Source organism: Ictidomys tridecemlineatus, chromosome X (genome assembly GCF_052094955.1).
Source record: "Ictidomys tridecemlineatus isolate mIctTri1 chromosome X, mIctTri1.hap1, whole genome shotgun sequence".
In the NCBI taxonomy this organism is placed as follows: Eukaryota; Metazoa; Chordata; class Mammalia; order Rodentia; family Sciuridae; genus Ictidomys; species Ictidomys tridecemlineatus.
Genome location: NC_135493.1, coordinates 76,467,433 through 76,486,213, shown reverse-complemented (window position 1 = coordinate 76,486,213; position 18,781 = coordinate 76,467,433). Strand labels below are relative to the sequence as shown.

The window sequence follows — 18,781 nt, the reverse complement described above, 5'->3', positions numbered from 1 at the left end:
AAAAATGTGGGAAGCAAAGAGCCTCAATGATCCAGAGAGTAATGGGAATAGGCATATCTGTCAAATTACAGGACTTACTCCTATATTTTAGATATTTTAATAGTTTGTGTTAATATACAAACTTCCACGTCCGTATCTACAAAGAGTTTCTGACTAGCTGACTTGTAGAATATCCTTTCAATCATGAGAATTCTACCATTTTATCATTTATACTATATTCTATTTCTTTAAAAATATCCCCCAGCAAGGGCTGGGGATGGGAATCAGTGATAGAGCACTTAACCTGGTATGTGCAAGGCCCTGGGTTCAATGTCTGGGTCTACACACACACAAAAATAAAGAAAAAAAAAGAAGAAGAAAAAACTCTCAGCTACTTATACATTTTACATAGTGGTTCTGCTTTTACCTGTTCATCCAAAGGGGCTGATCTGTATTAAGATCTGTTCCAAAGATGTTATTAGGTTAATTTTCCACATTGGTCAGTGAGTCTAAAAGAAAGAAGAAAAAAAAAAACACTCTGGTTTAGTGAAGAACCTAAATATAGAATCAGAAGACATGACTTCCACTACTGCTCCACTGTGTAACTTCTGAGTATAAAATGAAGCTGTTAGACAAGGATGCAAGAAAACACCACTGACTCCAATTAAAATCAAATTAAAGCAAGCTTATTATTTCGACTGGCTGGGCTGCCTCTCCCAACCCAAACCTCAGGAACAAGACAGCCCTGCAGTTTTCCTGTAGCCCTGTTTTATAGCCCAGAAAGTTATACAAAGGGGGGTTACAGATAACAAAACTGTTAGTTTACATTTTTGCTGGTCCTAACATCAGAATTTATGAAGGTCATTAGAGCCTCAGAGAGGTCCTTATCTGGCCAGGGAAGGCCAAGAGTGATGAGGTGGCACTAAAGTTTCAGAGAGGGCTGCTATTTTATTAAAGCCGAAATTAGCTTTTCATGGCCTCGTGAAAAGAGAAAATCAGGCTGGGTCTATCAGAGGCCATAACTATAGGCAGGTATTATGAACTTAATGGTGGATACTTAAAATGGTTACAATGACAACTTTAATGCTATGTTTATTTTACTACAATTTTCCATAGTTTTAAAGACCCAGGGGAATGCTAATAAAGATTTACAAACACAGAATACTGGTAAGAGAGCCCTATTCCCAAGCTTGGAGATGGACTTGAAAACAGCAGCACATTTTTCTAAAACAGTTTGCTGGTACTAGAGCTGGGGATTTTTTTTTTTTTTGCTGGACCTTACCCTAAAATGAGCAACCATCAGAATCAAATGCAGACATCATAAACATACTAGAATTTTCAGATAAATAATTTAAGACAGGGCTGGGGATGTGGCCCAAGCGGTAGCGCGCTCGCCTGGCATGCGTGCGGCCGGGGTTCGATCCTCAGCACCACATACCAACAAAGATGTTGTGTCCGCCAAGAACTAAAAAATAAATATTAAGAATTCTCTCTCTCTCTCTCTCTCTCTCTCTCTCTCCTCTCTCTTTTAAAAAAAAAATAATTTAAGACAACAATGATTAATATACTAAAAGTTCCAATACTAAAAGTAGATAACATGTGAGAACACAAGATCAAAATCATACCAATTCTCTTTTCAAACCACAACACAATGAAAGTCAAGTGCATTAAGGAAAACTGGAGAATTCACAAATATATAGAAAAATCAAACAATACACTCCAAAATGAATGAGTTAAAGAAGAAATCAAAAGGGAAACTAGAATATATCTTGAAACAAATGAAAAATTAAAAAAAAAAAAGCAACACAGCAAAACTTATGGGATGTGCAAAAAGCAGTAGGGAGAGATAAGTTTATAGACGTACATTTGGAAGAAGTGTCTTAAGTTCACCACCCATCTAAACATCTATACATATAGGTGGTGTACTTATCTGTACAATAAGAAAACATTGGTAGAAAGGAAAAAATAAAGATTGTAGCAGAAATAAAATAAAGCAGAGAAAAAAATTAATGATACTGTTCTTAAAAGATTGGATTAGTTCTTACAGAAATGGATTTCAAGAAGAGGCTGCTACAGGGCTGAGGATATGGCTCAAGCGGTAGCGCACTCGCCTGGCATGCATGGTGCACTGGGTTAGTTCCTCAGCACACACACACAAAAAAGACGTGTCCAACGAAAACGAAAAAATAAATATTAAAAAATTCTCTCAAAAATAAAAATAAAAAAATGAAAAAGAAGAGGCTGCTACATACTGAGACTGGCCCTTTCTCTTGGTGTCTATTATACATGTATGTCCTTCAGCACTTAGCTGTTTCTCCTCTCTTCTGCCATGAGTTGATGCTGCATGAGGTCCACACTAGTAAATGCTAGCATAATGATCTTGAACCTCCCTACTCCAGAACAGTGAGCTAAAGGATTTTTTTTCAAATGTTTTTTAGTTGTAAATGGACACAATATATTTATTTTTATGTGGTGCTAAGGATGGAACCCAATGCCTCACATGTGCGAGGTGGGCGCTCTACCACTGAGCTACAGTCCTACAGTCACAGGCAAAGGATTTTTTAAATTTTTAAAATATGAATAGATGGACACAATACCTTTATTTTATTTATTTATTTTTATGGGATGCTGAGGATTGAACCCAGTGCCTCACATGTGCTAGGCAAGCTGTTTACCACTGAGCTACAACCACTGCTCCAAGGATTTCTTTTTTGATAACTCCCAGCCTCAGGTATTGTATTGTCATAACACAAACCAGCTAAAAATAACTGTGGTGATTCAAATGCTTATTAAAATGTCCAGACTTGGGGCTGGGGATGTGGCTCAAGCAGTAGCGCGCTCACCTGGCATGTGTGCGGCCCGGGTTTGATCCTCAGCACCACATACAAAAAAAAAAGATGTTGTGTCCGCCAAAAACTGAAAAATAAACATTAAAAATTCAAAATAAATAAATAAATAAAATGTCCAGACTCCAAGTGTTCTATACATTCACTGTAACACCTGTCAGAATAACAAAGGTATTGTTTTTTAATGAAAATAGCAAAAACAATTGCGCAATTCATATGGAATCATGATGGCCCCTGAATATCCATAACAGTTTTGAAAAAAGAGCAAAACTGGAAACTTCATATTCCATGATTTCTAAACATATTATGAAACTACAATAATTAAGAGTAACTGGGTGCAGAGGCATACACCTATAATCACAATAGACTCGGGAGGCTGAGGGGGGAGGATCAGAAGTACAGTGTAGCCTCATAAACTTAGTGAGACCTAGTCTCAATAAAATATAAAAAAGGGCTGGGGATGTGGCTCAGTGGTTAATTGCCTCTGGGTTCAATTCCGAGTACAAAAAAAAAAGAGTATTGTAATGGCATACATATAGATATACAAATCAATGAAACAGTAGGGACCTTGAAAATAATGCCATTCAGTATGATCAACTGATTTTGACAAGGGTCCATGATAGGGAAAGGAAATTTTCCTGGGGAAAACTGGATGTCCATATGCAAAAGAATAAAATTGTACCCATATATTATACTATACCAAGAACATGAACTCAAAATAGATTTAGAAATTAAATGTAAGACATGGTACTGTAACTCCTAGAGAAAACAGAAGCTTCATGACAGTGGCTTTGATGATGATTTTTAGATGACACTAAAAGCACAGAAAAGAAAAGAAAAGAAAAATGGTCAAGTGAGACTGATATATCAAACTAAAATGTTTTCTCACAGCAAAGATTCAAGAGTGAAAAGTCACAAAAGGGGACAATCTACATAATAAGCAAAACTCTGTGTAGATACCTATACAAACTATTCATATATAAAATAAGAGGAAGTCCTATAATTTGACAGAAAAAAAATAAATAAATACAGCAAATAACCCAAATAAAAAGTAGGCAAAGAGGGGCCGAGGATATAATATAGCTCAGTTGGTACAGTGCTTGCCTCGCTTGCACAAGGCCCTGGGTTCAATCCCCAGCACCACATACACAAACACACACACAGACACACACACACACACACACACACACACACAAAAAGGAACTGAATAGATATTTTTCAAAAAAGAGACAAATAGCCAGTGGATATATCTAAAGGGGCTCAAATTCACTATAAAGCAAATGTCAATCAAAGCAACAAAATATATCTTTTAGGAGAGACTTGCAGATAGATTTTCAGTTCATGATGAACAACAGCACTAACTGCAGATCTGGACAAAACTGGTTTGGGTCAGCAATAACAGGAAGAGTGGATTTACAGCAAACATGGACTTATGGTGCCATCTAGTGGTAAAACAGGGGAAGTGATCGCCACAGGCTTAATATAAGTCTGCTTAGAATTTATGAGACATACATAAAAAATTGGTTCTTTTTAGTTATATAATGACAGTAGAAGCCATTTTGACATAATTATACAAGCATGGAATATATCTTGTTCTAATTCAGACCTTAGAACTTCTATTTCCACTTCAATCTCCCCAGAATATACCTCAAGAAGAAAGGCTGCTATATTTGGCTGCCCCTAATCTACCAGGTACTGGAAAGGAATAGAGATCATAGGGTAGAACGAAACTCCAACAACTGTACTGGGATATGTTTCTTGCTTGGGGAAAGTTGAAGGAAATAAGTCCAGGGATCAAAATTAAAACATGGCCCCAGGCCACCCTAGAGAAACCTAGCATTAGACTGGGCCCCACAACCCCTGCACTCAAGCTGGCACACATGGAATGAGCCAGTGGAACTGCATTAGCCAGGCAGTCAAGGAATTGTCAGTACCACCATTCCCCAAATTGGGGCAGAAGACTCCCATGACTCCGTATGTCCTAGTGGCTGTGGGACTCAGGTACAAGAGCATCAACCTCAATAGCCAAGGGACTGCCTCCACCATCACTCCCCCAACCTTGGGCACTGCAATGATCCCAAAGCCAGTCGTCACAGAAGGAAACTGCACTTGCTCTAGAATCAAGGAGACACCTGTGCCCACTGGGAGGTACTTGTGTTCCTGCGTGCCTCTCTCTGCCAAACTAAAGATAAACAGGGGCTTAGGCTGCTATATAGTGGTGAAATGGTTATGGGAAACAAGGAAAAGCAGCAGCCTGCTGAGAATTTCTGAAAAGATAAGCACAAACCAAGCCAGGTTCCAAAGACTAGAATGAATACTGAATCCTTGAAATGCACAAATAATGAAGAATGCCAAAAATCATTATGAACCAACAGGGAACAATGCTGTCACCTAATAATCAAAATAAAGAACCAGAAATGAAAGCAGATAGTAACCAGTATTGGTGAACTCTTGTATAATCGATTTAAAGAAGCTGTTTTATAGAGGCTCAGTGACATCAAGAAAGGAAAACTATAGCCAAAAACTATAGCCAAATCCAGAGAGACGATCAGGTGTTTCCAGGGCCTTTTAAAAAAATAAGGATTTCCTTTTGTGGTGATGAAAACATTTGGAACCTGATGGAGTTAATGGTTGCACAAAAATGTGATTGTGCTAAACGGCACTGGATGAAAGGTGAGTTTCATATTATATAGATGTCAACTTATAAAAAGAAAGGATACTCCAGAAAGATATGGTATAATGGAGGTATAATATAAATTTTTAACTTTATTTAGGAGTAATTACAAAATAAAAAATTACCAGAAAACCTTAATGTAATTTATCACATTAATTGGTTAAACAAGAAAATTTCATGATTATATCAACTGAAGAAAAATGATTAAACAAAATTTAATACTCATTCATAAAAAAAGAAAGAAAGAAAAGAACAAGCTGGTCCCTGTGGCACACACTGTAATCCTAGTGGCTCAGGAGACTCAGGCAGGAGTTCAAAGACAGTGTCAGCAAAAGCAAGGCACTAAGCAACTCAGTGAGATCCTGTCTCTAAATAAAAAGTAAAAAGAGCTGAAGAATGTGGCTCAGTGGTTAATCACCCCTGGGTTCAATCCCTGGTACCAAAATAAATAAATAAATGGTTTTACATTTTCCACAAATGAAGTCCATGATAACAACCCCTGCATTATAACATTAATTTGAGTTTCTCTCTTTTCTCAAACTTGTTGGTTGTCCCTAGATTTATATTAAATGCATATACATTTGAAGCCGAGAGGTTGTCTAAGTAGAAATAGTTTGATTCTCTTAAAAATAAAGCAGGAGGGCTCAGTAATAGAGCACTTCCCTGGCATGTGTGAGGCACTGGCCATGTACAGGGCCATATACATGATGCAGAGTCACATGGGTAGTATAATTATTTTGAATAAAGCAGGAAGAAAAGGGTTGCCTGGGTCATTCTCTCCCCCAAGCAGATTGCAAAGAGATGCCTTTTGCTTGGGGAAAGGAAAAAAATTTTCTGCCTGACACCTAAAACCCATCACGAGAACAGCCTTGATGAAACCCAGTTCCAAGCACAGTCCCCAAAGGTCCTCCCTGATGTTAATATCTGTGGCCTGAACCACTGGGCTTACCTGAGGTCCACGAAGAGCCGTGCAGAGAGGGACTACAATTTTGGGGTCATCTTCCAGTTCTTGCTGATCCGTAGAACCATTGAACTGTTGAATGGCCACACACCCAGCGCACAGCAAGAACTGCAAAAACAGTTTGGGTCAGCTAACACTAAGAGGAAAATAGCAACACAGTAAAACTAGACTTAGGCTGCCATCTAGTGGCGGCACAGCAGAAGTGACCTCAGACTCAAATTGCTTAGAATTTCTAGAATGGAACATAAATAAACCAGATTATGAAGACTAGAAGAAAGATTTAATGCTTCAATGAACAGATAATGTTAAAATAATCATGACCTCACCTAATAGTTAAAATGAGCTACCATTTTTTTTGCTTTGGTCGACAGATTATTAAATATACTACAATTGTACCTTATTCTGTAATTTTCAAATCATTCACACGTAGACATAGTAAAAACTATGTTATAGAAAACCATCTGCAAAACTAAAATCAAAACAAAAATCCAACATAATACACACATATTAAACCAATGAACTGTTAGTCATATTTTAATATGCACAGGTCAATTGATTTTCTTATATCTGGCACCATGATTAATATTGTTAACGTTAAAATATGAATACAATGGCTGGAGTTGTGGCTCAGTGGTAGATCGCTGTGAAGCACTGGGTTCCATCCTCAGGACCACATAAAAATAAATAAATAAAATAAAGTTACTGTGTCCAACTACAACTAAAAAAAAAAAAAACATGGATGCAAAAATGTCTACCAATGAAACTATCTGAGAAACAGGCCAAACATTCTTTTTCTTACAGACACTTTTCTAAATCCACCCTTTATGGATTCTCTCTTCCTTTCATAGAATTAGTTGTTCAGACTGGTGAGGCAATTTTTTTTTTGCTATATTAAACTGAAAATATCCATTTTTTAGTTGTAAATTGACACAATAACTTAATTGTATTTATTTATTTTGTGGCGCTGAGAATCAAACCCAGTGCCTCACAAGTACTAGGCAAGCACTTTACTATAGCCCCAGTCCCCAAGAACTATTCTTTTTTAAAAAATACTTTTAGTTGTAGATAGCACCATATAAAAATAAAACAAAGGTGTTATGTCTAAGGATTGAACCCAGTGTCTCACAGGTGATAGGCAAGCACTCTACCGCCAAGCCACAACCCCATCCCAAGAACTGTTCTTAATAACCAGAATGGGTGAATTCTTGGATGGAGAATTTAAAGCAGCTGTTTTAAGCAAATCCAATGAGTTTTATAAAAATAATAATCCTATTTTTTTTTTTTTTGGTACCAGGTATTGAACTCAGGGGCACTGAACCACTGAGCAATACTGCAGCCCTATTTTGTATTTTTTTTTAATAGACAGGGTCTCACTGAGCTGATAAGAAAAAAAAAAATTAAAAGGAAAGAAACAGGCCTTCAGTATCTCCCATTGACAAAGACAAAGAGGTCTCTGGATTCGGCATTTAGTAATGACACATATGACTGAGATGAGGCTACTATAACTTAGAGAGATCCTGTCTCAAAATAAAAAAATAAAAAGGAGTCGGGGCAGTGGGGCATGGCTGTAATCCCAGCGGCCAGGGAGGCTAATGCAGTTGGATCCTGAGTTCAAAGCCACTCTCTGCAACTTCAAGGCTATAAGGAAAAAGTGAGATGCTGTCTCAAATACAAAATAGGCCTGGGGACCTTGCTCAGTGGTAAAATACTCCTGAGTTAAATCTCCAATATAAAAATAAAATAAAGAAAAGAAAAGAGGGCTGGGGTTGTAGCTAAGTGGCAGAGCACTTGCCTAACATGTGTGAGGCAAAAAACAAAATAAAGGGATTGTGTCCTTCTGCAACTGAAAAAAATTTAAAAAATAAAAGAAAGAAAGAATAATTTGATCTCAAGACTCAACAATAGGAGGCTAATTTCTTCTGGAACATTGCCAGGCCTGAATATATGCTAGGAGATGGAGAAAAAATGGCCACTGGATGCAGCCTAAACCATTATACTATTTTTCAATTGCCAGAGGGAAGGAAAATCAGGAAAGAGGTACGACGCACCTCCCCCACGGCTGCACCTCCCCCACAGCCTGCCCGACCCAACCCAACCCCCCACAGTTTATCAGCAGCAGTCCCCCAGCCCGGCAGCCCCCCAGCCCCGAAGCCCCCCAGTCCCGCAGCCCCTATCCGCCCCAGTCCCGCAGCGCCACCCACCCCAGTCCCGCAGCCCGCCAGCCCCCACCCGCCCCAGCCCGCCCGCCCCCACCCGCCTCAGCCCTGCAGTGGCCATGGTGGACCCGGAATTCCAAAAAAAATGGTAGTTGGAGTCCTTACTCATCGCCTATCTTTGACCCGCCACGCCGCGGCCGACCCGGACTTCCAAAAAAATGTTAGTTGGAATCCTTACTCATCCCCCGCACCTTTCAAATCTCCTTAACCTAGGGCTGGGACATTAAGCAACTCAGCGAGGCTCTGGCTCTAAATACAATACGAAAAATGGCTGGGGATATGGCTCAGTGCACCTGAGTTCGTTCCACGGTAGCAAAAACAAACTCCACGGCTGGGGATATAGCTCAGTTAGTACAGTGCTTGCCTTGTATGCACAGGCCTGGGTTCAATCCCCAGCATGGACCCCCCCCAAAAAAAAATCTCCCAACCTAAAGAGATAAAATCAACCCTCTCCAAAACTCCCCAGTCCTAAACCCAAGGAGAACCTGTTTTAGACAGCCTTTTTCACTGCAAATAATTAGAAGAGAAAAAGCTTACTTTTGGACTCACATGTTCAGAGGTCTCAGTATAGGGAGTGAGACTAGTCCAGTCCTGAATGGAAAATCCATACTGGAAGGGTAAGGCAACAAAATGGACAGCAAGAAAATGGAGGGAACACAGCTCCCACAAAAGGCCCAAAGTCCCGCCCTCAAACAAGCACCTCCTCCATCCACACCCCATCTGTCTATAGTTGCCACCCATTTAATCACCATGGGGGATTAATGAAAGGTGAAACTCTCCTATCTCAATAATTTATTGCAGGACACCTTATATAGAGACAATAACCGTCCAAAATAATGAAGACCCAAAACTTCCTCTGAACCCAGCCTTTCCTAATATAGAGCATGGCTCAACATACCCTAGTCCAACTGCTGATGAAACCATATCTCCCCCCCCCCATTACATGGGAAGATAACTCATTTTCCCAAAAACATCTAAAACAGACCAAATGAAATCAAGGCGAATTTGCAGATGACCTGAGCATATGGAGACATTTCAACACTTAACTGAAGTGCAGTGGCACCACATCCTCCACAAAAAATCTTAACTGGGCTTCTCCAGAAATTTTTACCATGGCTGATTTTACCACCCTCAGCAGAAGAGTTCAATGTAGATAAACTTCCTATTTTCCTGTTGCCCTGTTTGACTTGGCCACTGGCCAGGAAGAAACCAGCACTCCAGGTGCTTTACTAGTTTTTCAAAAATATTTATCCAGTATAGTAGTTTGTACAAATGTTACCCATTTTGGCTCCATGGTAACAGCTGGGGGCAGGGGAGAAAGGGGAAAATGGCTTCCTCCTTGTCAGGTGTTGTCCTTGAAGAGTTAACTTGCCCAGAACAGTGAAAGAAAAAGCTGCTTTTATGTGAACTTCTGCAACCCTCCTCTTACATGCTGGGGATAAAACTCTGAAACTCCCTGAACTTGGGGTTCAGGGGACTGATTGATTACAGCAAAGGCTGTACCCTCTGAACCTGGCTGCAGCCAAATAAAACTGTTTCCTGCTATCTTCGGTGCCTTACCTCCTCTGTCCCTATAATAGAAGCATTTACCTTACTTTAGAAAGACATATCTGTGATATTAGGACATACTTTAACCCCTTCAAAAAAACAAAAGAGTGACAGATTCGGCTAAAAAAAATTAAGATCAAATGGATATCCAAGATCATATACCTCTTGGACCAAAACCACCCTAGGAGTCACTGCAGTCCCTACCTCAGTACCTGACTGGGAGTATACAACAGAAAAAAATATAGAAAAAAGAGAAATCATTTCTTGGTCAGGTTAAATTAAAGATTAGGATGAATTCTATTAAGCCTGTAAACTATACAAAACTGGCATCAGTAGATCAGAGGGATTTTTTTAAAAAAAAACCAACCCCACTGGGCCCCAAGGCTCAGAGGTAGAGCAATAACCCAACATGCATGAGGCCCTGGATTCAATCCCCAGAACGACAATGAAGTTAAAAAAAAATACAGCCTGTGAAAAGAGATCTTTTGGCTCACTCCTTGACAGCTCTCTGACATCTCTAGATTACTGAAGAGTTGGCATTATGCTGCTTGGAGCATTGTCTGATTTAGAAATCAGACAATGAGATGATGGGGCGGCGGGAGGAAGAAGGGAGGTGGTTCTGTTCTTAACAATGCAAAGATAATTCAAAGAAAACAGAATAAGAAATACTGGAGTGGGAATCAGGCAACCTTAACTGCAGTTCCAACTCTGCCATTAAAAGCAAATCCCAGTCTCCCCTCTGGAGACAGTCATTTGTATTGGAATTGGTGACCTCAAAGATATTTTATATATATATATATAACATTTTATATCATTCTATAATATGGTTCCCAAAAGCTTAAAATTAAATGCAAAGAATTGGTTAGAATATCATGTTCATGAGGCCAAACCAGTGAGTTTAGATCCTGCATGCTTCCCTTGTTCTATGATCACTGTCCTCTTAACCCTTGCCCGTAATCTCACAGATAGGAATCACTGATCACAGTGAGGCCTGAATCAATGTGTTTGGGATACATTCTCAAAAGTGGTATAAAAATGCCACCTGAATATTAGGAAAACAAGGCATAAGCTGCTGAAAACTGTAAGGTCAGTTTGTTGGAAGGCAATTAAAAAGATTTCAAAGGAGGCAAGACCCTCTTAAGAGGCTATGTTTGTGGCTGGGGCTGGGGTTGTGGCCCAGTGATAGAGTTTCTCACCTAGCATGCATGGGGCACTGGGTTCGATCCTCAGCACCACATAAAAATAAAGATATTGTGTCCACCTAAAAATCAAAAATAATTTTTTTTAAGAAGAGGCTATGTTTGGGGCTGGGGCTCAGTGGCAGAGTGTCTACTTAGCATGTGGGAGGCACTGGGTTACATCATTACCACCACATTAAAATAAACAAGTAAAATAAAAGCATGCTGTCCAGCTACAACTAAGAAAAAAATTTTTTAAATAGAGGCTATGTTTGAAGGGAAAAAGCAAGTGGCAAGGTAAATTAGTTAGTAATCTATAGCAGTACATGCCACTGAGGTTTGCACACAAATGTGGAATATTCCAAGAAAACAAATGGAAGCCTGATAGTGGTAGCTGTTCCATCAATTTACCTCTCCTAAGAGGGGATCCCTCCATTTTCCACTGTGCCCTGTGGCTACTATGTATTGAAAGGTCCTGGTTGACAGCAATATTCTCTCCTTCATTTTACACTATTGAAAGTCCTTCCATATCCATAATCTCATACATCCTTACAATATTCTTGAAAGGCAAGAGTTACTATATTCATCCCATCTCATAAATGCACCAAAGACTCAAATATCAAAGCTGGTCAGATGTGGGGCCAGAATTTGAATCTAGAGTTTCATTCCAAGTTGATCACTCTCTCTGCAAGACCACATTCATCTACCTTAGAGGCAAAGTCTTACTAAAATCTCCAAGGATCCCCTAACCTACTCTTTATCTATTAAAACTTTACCAACACCAGGGATTTATCTTTCAAAAGCATTTACAAGTTCCCTTTATATCCCTCTGCTATCTGTTTGAATTATCATTTATTCTACTCTAAATATCTACATTGCTACCCACCTTTCATCTGTGAAAACTCTTGTGAACTGTACACAGTTTAGGATACTTTCTTAAATAGTTAAATATTTATTTTTTTTAGTTTTGGTTGGACATAATACCTTTATTTATTTATTTTTATGTGGTGCTGAGGATCGAACCCAGGCCTTGCATGTGCTAGGCAAGTGCTCTACTGCTGAGCCACAACCTCAGCCAAGATACTTTCTTTGACTAAAGAAATCAGAACTGGACTCTCAGCTACCTCAGAGGTCTGCTGGTGGATTGTATTTCCTTATTTCTTCTACCTTCTACCAAATAATTCAATCCCAGTCCAAACTACTTGAAACACGTATTTAAAAAAAAAAAAAAAATCACACACCAAACCCAGAATACAGAGCTGATTTCAGGAAACAAGTCATTTGCTATTTATTATAATGTACATATATATATATATATATGAATGTGTATTATATTTATAAACAGTATATTATATAAAAATAACATAGTAGTGGTGAAGGCCTATAAACCCAGCACCTAAGGAGACTGAGGCAGGAGGATCTCGAGTTCAAAGAGAGGCCCTAAGGAACTCAGTGAGACCCTGTCTCTAAATTAAAATACAGAAAAAGGGCTGGTGGTGTGGTTCAGTGCCCCTGAGTTCAATCCCGGGTATGGGGGTTGGGACACACAGTAGTTAAGATCATAATCTCTGGAGAAATAGTAATAGAAAAAATGCTTAATGCTGTACCTGGCACATATTAATGGCCCTGTAGGTAGTAAGTGAAAGAATGTCCATAACTTCTATCTTGGTAAAGTGGGTTTTTCTGGCCTTTTGAATTACTTTTAGTTATATATACTGGGATTCATTCTGACATAATTATATAAGCATGGAATATAATTTGTTCTCATTTGGTCTTCAGTACTTCACCCTTCTCTTCCCCTACTCTATCAATCATTTTATATATATTTTATATATATATATATGTGTGTGTGTATTTTTTTTAAATTAGTGCCTTGTAGGTATACATCAAGATGAGATTCTAACTTTTGTATGATCAACATGCCTAACATAAGCAACAGCAGGCAATCCTGACAAAGGCATTGGTTTTGTTTACCTATAAATTATGAAATTATTCTTTATTAGAAGCATTAAAACTCACTTGATATTGTTCTACTCCTTTCACATTGCCTTACTCCATCGTAATAAATCTATTAGACAGGTCTAATCATTCCTACTTTACAAAAGAAATCAAGGTTAAGTAGTTAAATTACCTTCCCAAGATTATCTATAAAAGGAAATGGCAGGCAGGAAGCATAAAGACACTTTTACTAAATCCAGCGCTCCTTTCCTGGAATCATGGCTGCTGTTCGCAAGAGACAGCTATCCTACAGGAGTGAGAAATAACCCCACAGGAACCCAGAATACAGTAAATTAACCCGAGAGGAGGGAATGCATTCAGAGTTTCTCATAGGTGGAAGTCAAATTTAAAAAACTATCAAGGGAAGCAGTAAGTTGGCATTGAAGTCTGTGGTTGATGTTTGGGAGAGGGGTGTAGGCAGTTTGTTTTCCAGTCTAACTGTTGAAAGTAGAATGGTCAGTGCAGCATTTGCTAATGTTTTCTGTTCAGCTAAACTCATAAAAGGATCCTCTGTCCTATTGGTAGTTGCTGAGCATGGCTATTTCATCTCCCCAAATTTTTGCCAGCACCTCACCCCAATTAGCAGCTCTAAATGGTATATTTATTCCTAATTCCTGCTCCTAAATTTCCCCATCTATGCAGACTAAGACAGATATAAATAGTTTGTTATATCTCCCATACAGTGATGTTGCAATGTATTTCAAGAGTCATAAAGGCTTCATACACTTTTATTCAATAACTGAATTAATAAGCATCCTTTTCATCCATCAGACCTTCCTACAGGTCCTTACAGCAAACACTGACTTCATTCTGGTTGCAGTGTCAAAGTGACACTTAGCTTGAATTTAGCCTATTTTTGAAATAGTTTTCTAAATTTTCTTTTAAATTCACATCAGTTTGGTTCAACATAGTAATAGACAAGAAAACCAATCGGTAGTCCTATCCAAATAACAACAACAAAAACAACAACAAATGCAGGTTTCATAGATTGCCACCAATAGATCTTACCATGTTAGTATCATCTTGGCAGTATCACCCGTGGGAAATAAGGAGGCCAATTCTGCTTTGGGTGACTGATTCAATGTGTTAAAGGTATGAAGTTAAAATCCACTTACAGAATAACATGTTGGCGTTCTTTGCTTATGGCAGCTTCTTGAGAAGGAATAATGATGCAGGTATTTTGTTTGGAAGCCTAGTCAGTTCCACAAACACTATTTATCCATCATCGCACACAGACTTTCTAAGGCAAACGGTTCTAAATATACTAATGTCACAAGAATCATCTAAGGGGAACTCATTCTGCCAGAGTTAGATGAGACTTTAGAGACTATCTCTGCAGAATCTCAGGGATCATAAGATAACGTGCCCATAGCCACCACATAAGGTCACTGAATGAAGCTGTTCATATGTAAAACACTTCCCTTACACACACACACACACACACACACACACACACACACACACACACACACGCAGCTCCTTAGTGCACTCCCAAGCCATAGTTTAAAGAAATATCTAGCTATTTTCTTTCTCGATTTGGAAATACACGGGTTTGAGAAATATTTTGTCTTTCTTTTAATTATGCCATAAAAAAACAATATAACCTAAATTTCAGCGAGACAAGGGACAATAGTGGTGAATATGGTAAAACAAAATAAATGCTCCATCAAAGAGGGTCAGGCTGCTTCTCAGCTCTAGCTGACCGATGTGATATAGCAAGAGGCTTGTGCAGAAATCCATGTGCAGGATTTCTTTGAAAACAACAACAACAACAACAACAAAGCCAGGAATCTGGTCTTCTATGTGAAGTCTCGTACTTTTCAGTGCTGGCAATTACTTCAAAAGGTTTGAAAAGGGCTGCGGTTGTGGCTCAGTGGTAGGGTACTTGCCTCAATGTGTGAGACACTGGGTTCGATTCTCAGCACCACATATAAATAAGTAAATAAAAATAAAAGTGTATCAACAACTAAAAAAGTATTTTTTTAATTTTATTTTTTAGTTTTCGGTGCACAAAACATCTTTATTTTATTTATGTGGTGCTGAGGATCGAACCCAACGACCTGAGCATGCCAGGTGAGAGCGCTACCGCTTCAGCCACATCCCCAGCCCTAAAAAAGTATTTTTTAAAAAGGTGTGAAAAAAATTCATAGGTAAAAAATACATGTCTTTGGCCACATACAGATTACTTAGCCTGGATTAACCCAAGACCCTATCTTGGGTATGACAGACAAAATCAGGTTTACCAAGTGTCCTGATTTTTGCTAGGAGATTACAACTCAATTTTCTTGGTAATTACAACTGGAAAATTCTAGTATCCCCCTAGAGAATTTTCTATATTTAATTATCTTATGAAGAGTTAAGTATTTTTTACTGGCAGATTTAAAGGCACGTGGCTTCCACCCTTAATATAAAATGTAACATATAAGCACTTCCCATATAGCACATCCTACTTCACATTTAAGACCTCATCAACAAGAAGTATATATATTTCCCTCATCCATAAAGTTTGAAAGGAGAATTTTAGGGGCTCATGGTGTAGCTCAGTGTAGAGTTCATGCTTTCATGCAGGAGGCCCTAGGTTCAATCCTCAGTGTAATTTTTTTTAAATTCAAAACAAAAACATGAAACTTCTGTGTAGGTTTAAGTGTGCCATCTCTGCCTTAATATTTTGAAATTTCAAATCTTTTTGAAATAGTACAATTACCACAAATAAAAAATAATACAATTACCACAAGTACTGGGAATCATTCTATAGTTTTACTTGCTATGTTGTACTTTTCTATTTTTAATGAATTTTCAAGAATCAATCATAAAGTAAACAAATCTAATATTATTGCAGTTTAATCAGCTTGAATAGCAACTAAAATAGCAGATGTTAACACTTGAATTTCTTCCACAATCTGTTGAGAGTCAAAACTTCTGTCAAGTAGCTTCACATTCCACACTCCTTACATCTTGCTTGGAAAGGTAGCACAGTACTTGTGTGCCTTTTTTTTTTGATACTGCTGGGGACCGAACCCAGGGCCTTGTGCATTTATGGCAACCACTCTACCAACTGAGCTATTTCCCCAGTCCCCTCAAAACACTTTAAAAGCATTTTTTTTTTTTTGGTACATGGTATGGAATGAAGGGCATTTACCACTGGTTCACATTTCCAGCCCTTTGTTATTCATTTATTTTACTTTGAGGCAGGATCTCATTTAAGTTGGTGAGGTTGGCCTTGAACTTGGATCCTACTGCCTCAGTGTCCCCAATCTCTGGGATCACAGGAATGAGCCACTGTGCCCTGCTAAAGAAATGTTTTTTGTTAAATCCAGGATAAGGCTGGGGTGCAGGTCAGTGGTAGAGGGCTTACCTAGTATGCACCAGGTCCTGGATTGGACCTCAGAAATGCAAATAAAAAACCAGGAAAAACAAAAATAGAGAACCAAATGCAAATAAAATGTGAACATTTAATATATTTCAGGTCAAAGTACTTTGAAGACATCCTCAGATTTATCACTCCATGTTTTAGGAAGCAAAGAAGCAGCAGGTATGCATTGATTCTGATTTTGTGGAAGGTGAAATTATAATTATGGGAAGGTTAGGGTACTTTCATAAGGTGGGGGAGGGAATCCAAAGTGTATGGGTTTTTTTAATATTTTATTTTTTAGTTATAGTTGGGCACAATACCTTTATTTATTTATTTCCATGTGGTGCTGAGGATCAAACCCAGGGCCTCCCACGTGTTAGGTGAGCATTCTACCACTGAGTCACTACCCCAGCCCACCCCCAAAGTGGATGTGTAATGCTTCAGTTTATATGGTTCATCAGATAATTTTTTCAATATTCTCAATGAAGGATGAATCACATAGAAGTGAAAAACAGAAAAGGAACACTATGAATCAGTTCATTATGGAAAAAATCTATAACAATTCTTCCTCACTTTACTGGTACCCAAGTGCAACTGCACATTGGAATGTCATTTTGTTCAAAGCTTGAAATGCTGTACTGTTGCCAGGCACAGTGGTCATGCCCGTAATCCCAGGGGCTTGGAGGCTGAGGATCAGAAGTTCAAAGCCTTGGATTCAATCCTCGGTTGAAAAAAAGCTATACTGAGCTGGAGTTATGGCTCAGTGGTCGAGCGCTTGCCTAGCATGTGTGAGGCAAGGGTTTGATTCTCAGCACCACATATAAAGAACTAAAATAAAAGTCCATTGGCAACTAAAAAAATTTTTTTTAAAAGCTATACTATTGGGCTGGAATTGTGACTCAGCACGTGTGAGACCCTGGGTTTGATCCTCAGCACCACATAAAAATAAAGATATTATATCCAATTACAACTAAAAGATAAATATAAAAAATTTCAAAAAAATAAAAGCTATCCTGTTCATCATTTTGGCTGCCTTCCATTAAATAGAACCCCTGGTACAGTATTATAGATTGTGGGTGGAAAAGGGAGCCTAGTACAGGAAAAAGAGAAATAACACACACACACACACACACACACACACACACACACACACAAGCCTGGAGAGTAGCAGGGCACAGTGGCACACACTTGAAATCCCAGTGGCTCTGGAGGCTGAAGCAGAAGGATGGTGAGTTCAAACCCAGCCTCAGTAAATGCAAGGTGCTAAGCACCTCAGTGAGACCCTTTCTCTAAATAAAATACAAAATATGGCTGGGGATGTGGCTCAGTGGTCAAGCACCTCTGAGTTCAATCCCCAGTACACAACAAACCAAATCAAACACATGCTCGCACACCTGGAGAGCTACTGGAGGTGGTTTCTCCTTGGCTCCTCTGGAGTTTGAGAACACGATCTGAGTTTCTTTGAACCCATGACCAGTGGAGGTCCCCTTCCTCCATTAGGTAGTGAGAACGATTTAGATCTTACCTGTGAAAAGCCAGTGTTCTTTATCTCCCAGCTCCACGTGGCCCCTTGTATTGCACTTGGCTTCAGGTCTGACTTTTGCTATCCAGACAGGGATTCGCAATTAAATTTCTGAATTTGGGGTCGGGATAGAAGGAACTGACAGGTAAGGGTTAACTGCTCTACCACTGGGGAACTCTGCAGCAGATAAGCCCTGTGGGCAGAGGCGAAAAGGAGCCCAGCTGGGAAAGGCTTGCTCACCTTGACCCGCAAGACTGAGGTCAAATGGCAGTTTATTGCCTGCCCTAGGCTGGCAAAACACAAGGTGAACTTCAGCCAGAGCGCGCTTTTCTCCTCACTGCCCTTTGTTCCACCAAAAGAACAGGAGGCTTGTGACCAGGGAAGGAGTAGGGGGTGGGGCTCAGGGGCAGAGGCGGGAAGAGAAAAATGTCGCTTCTTGGCTGCATCCTAAAAGCCCTTTGTCATAATAAAGCCCAGGTAGTCCCTCCTGCTGGGTGAAGCAGCAAG

The 18,781-nt window shown here is 39.2% G+C and overlaps 1 protein-coding gene across 9 annotated transcripts in view; it reads right to left on the bottom strand.

The window, feature by feature from the left end:
* The window catches only part of LOC144371601 (uncharacterized), a 77,794-nt gene that overhangs the window by 44,487 nt on the left and 14,526 nt on the right, over positions 1–18,781 (bottom strand). The window contains exons 1-4 of one of the 9 annotated variants that reach the window (XR_013431518.1): positions 18,515–18,769; positions 18,278–18,355; positions 6,449–6,568; positions 407–488 (exon numbers count right to left, since the gene is read on the bottom strand). Coding sequence is in view for 4 of the 9 variants with exons in the window: in XM_078033966.1 (XP_077890092.1) it covers positions 463–488; positions 2,823–2,895; positions 6,449–6,568; positions 9,214–9,417 (423 nt within the window). In the remaining 5 variants the exon portion in view is untranslated. Of the gene's footprint in view, positions 1–406; positions 489–2,822; positions 2,896–6,448; positions 6,569–8,781; positions 9,080–9,213; positions 9,673–18,277; positions 18,770–18,781 lie in introns of those variants that run through there. The other 8 variants (XM_078033968.1, XM_078033966.1, XM_078033967.1 and 5 more) reach the window with 8 other exon arrangements.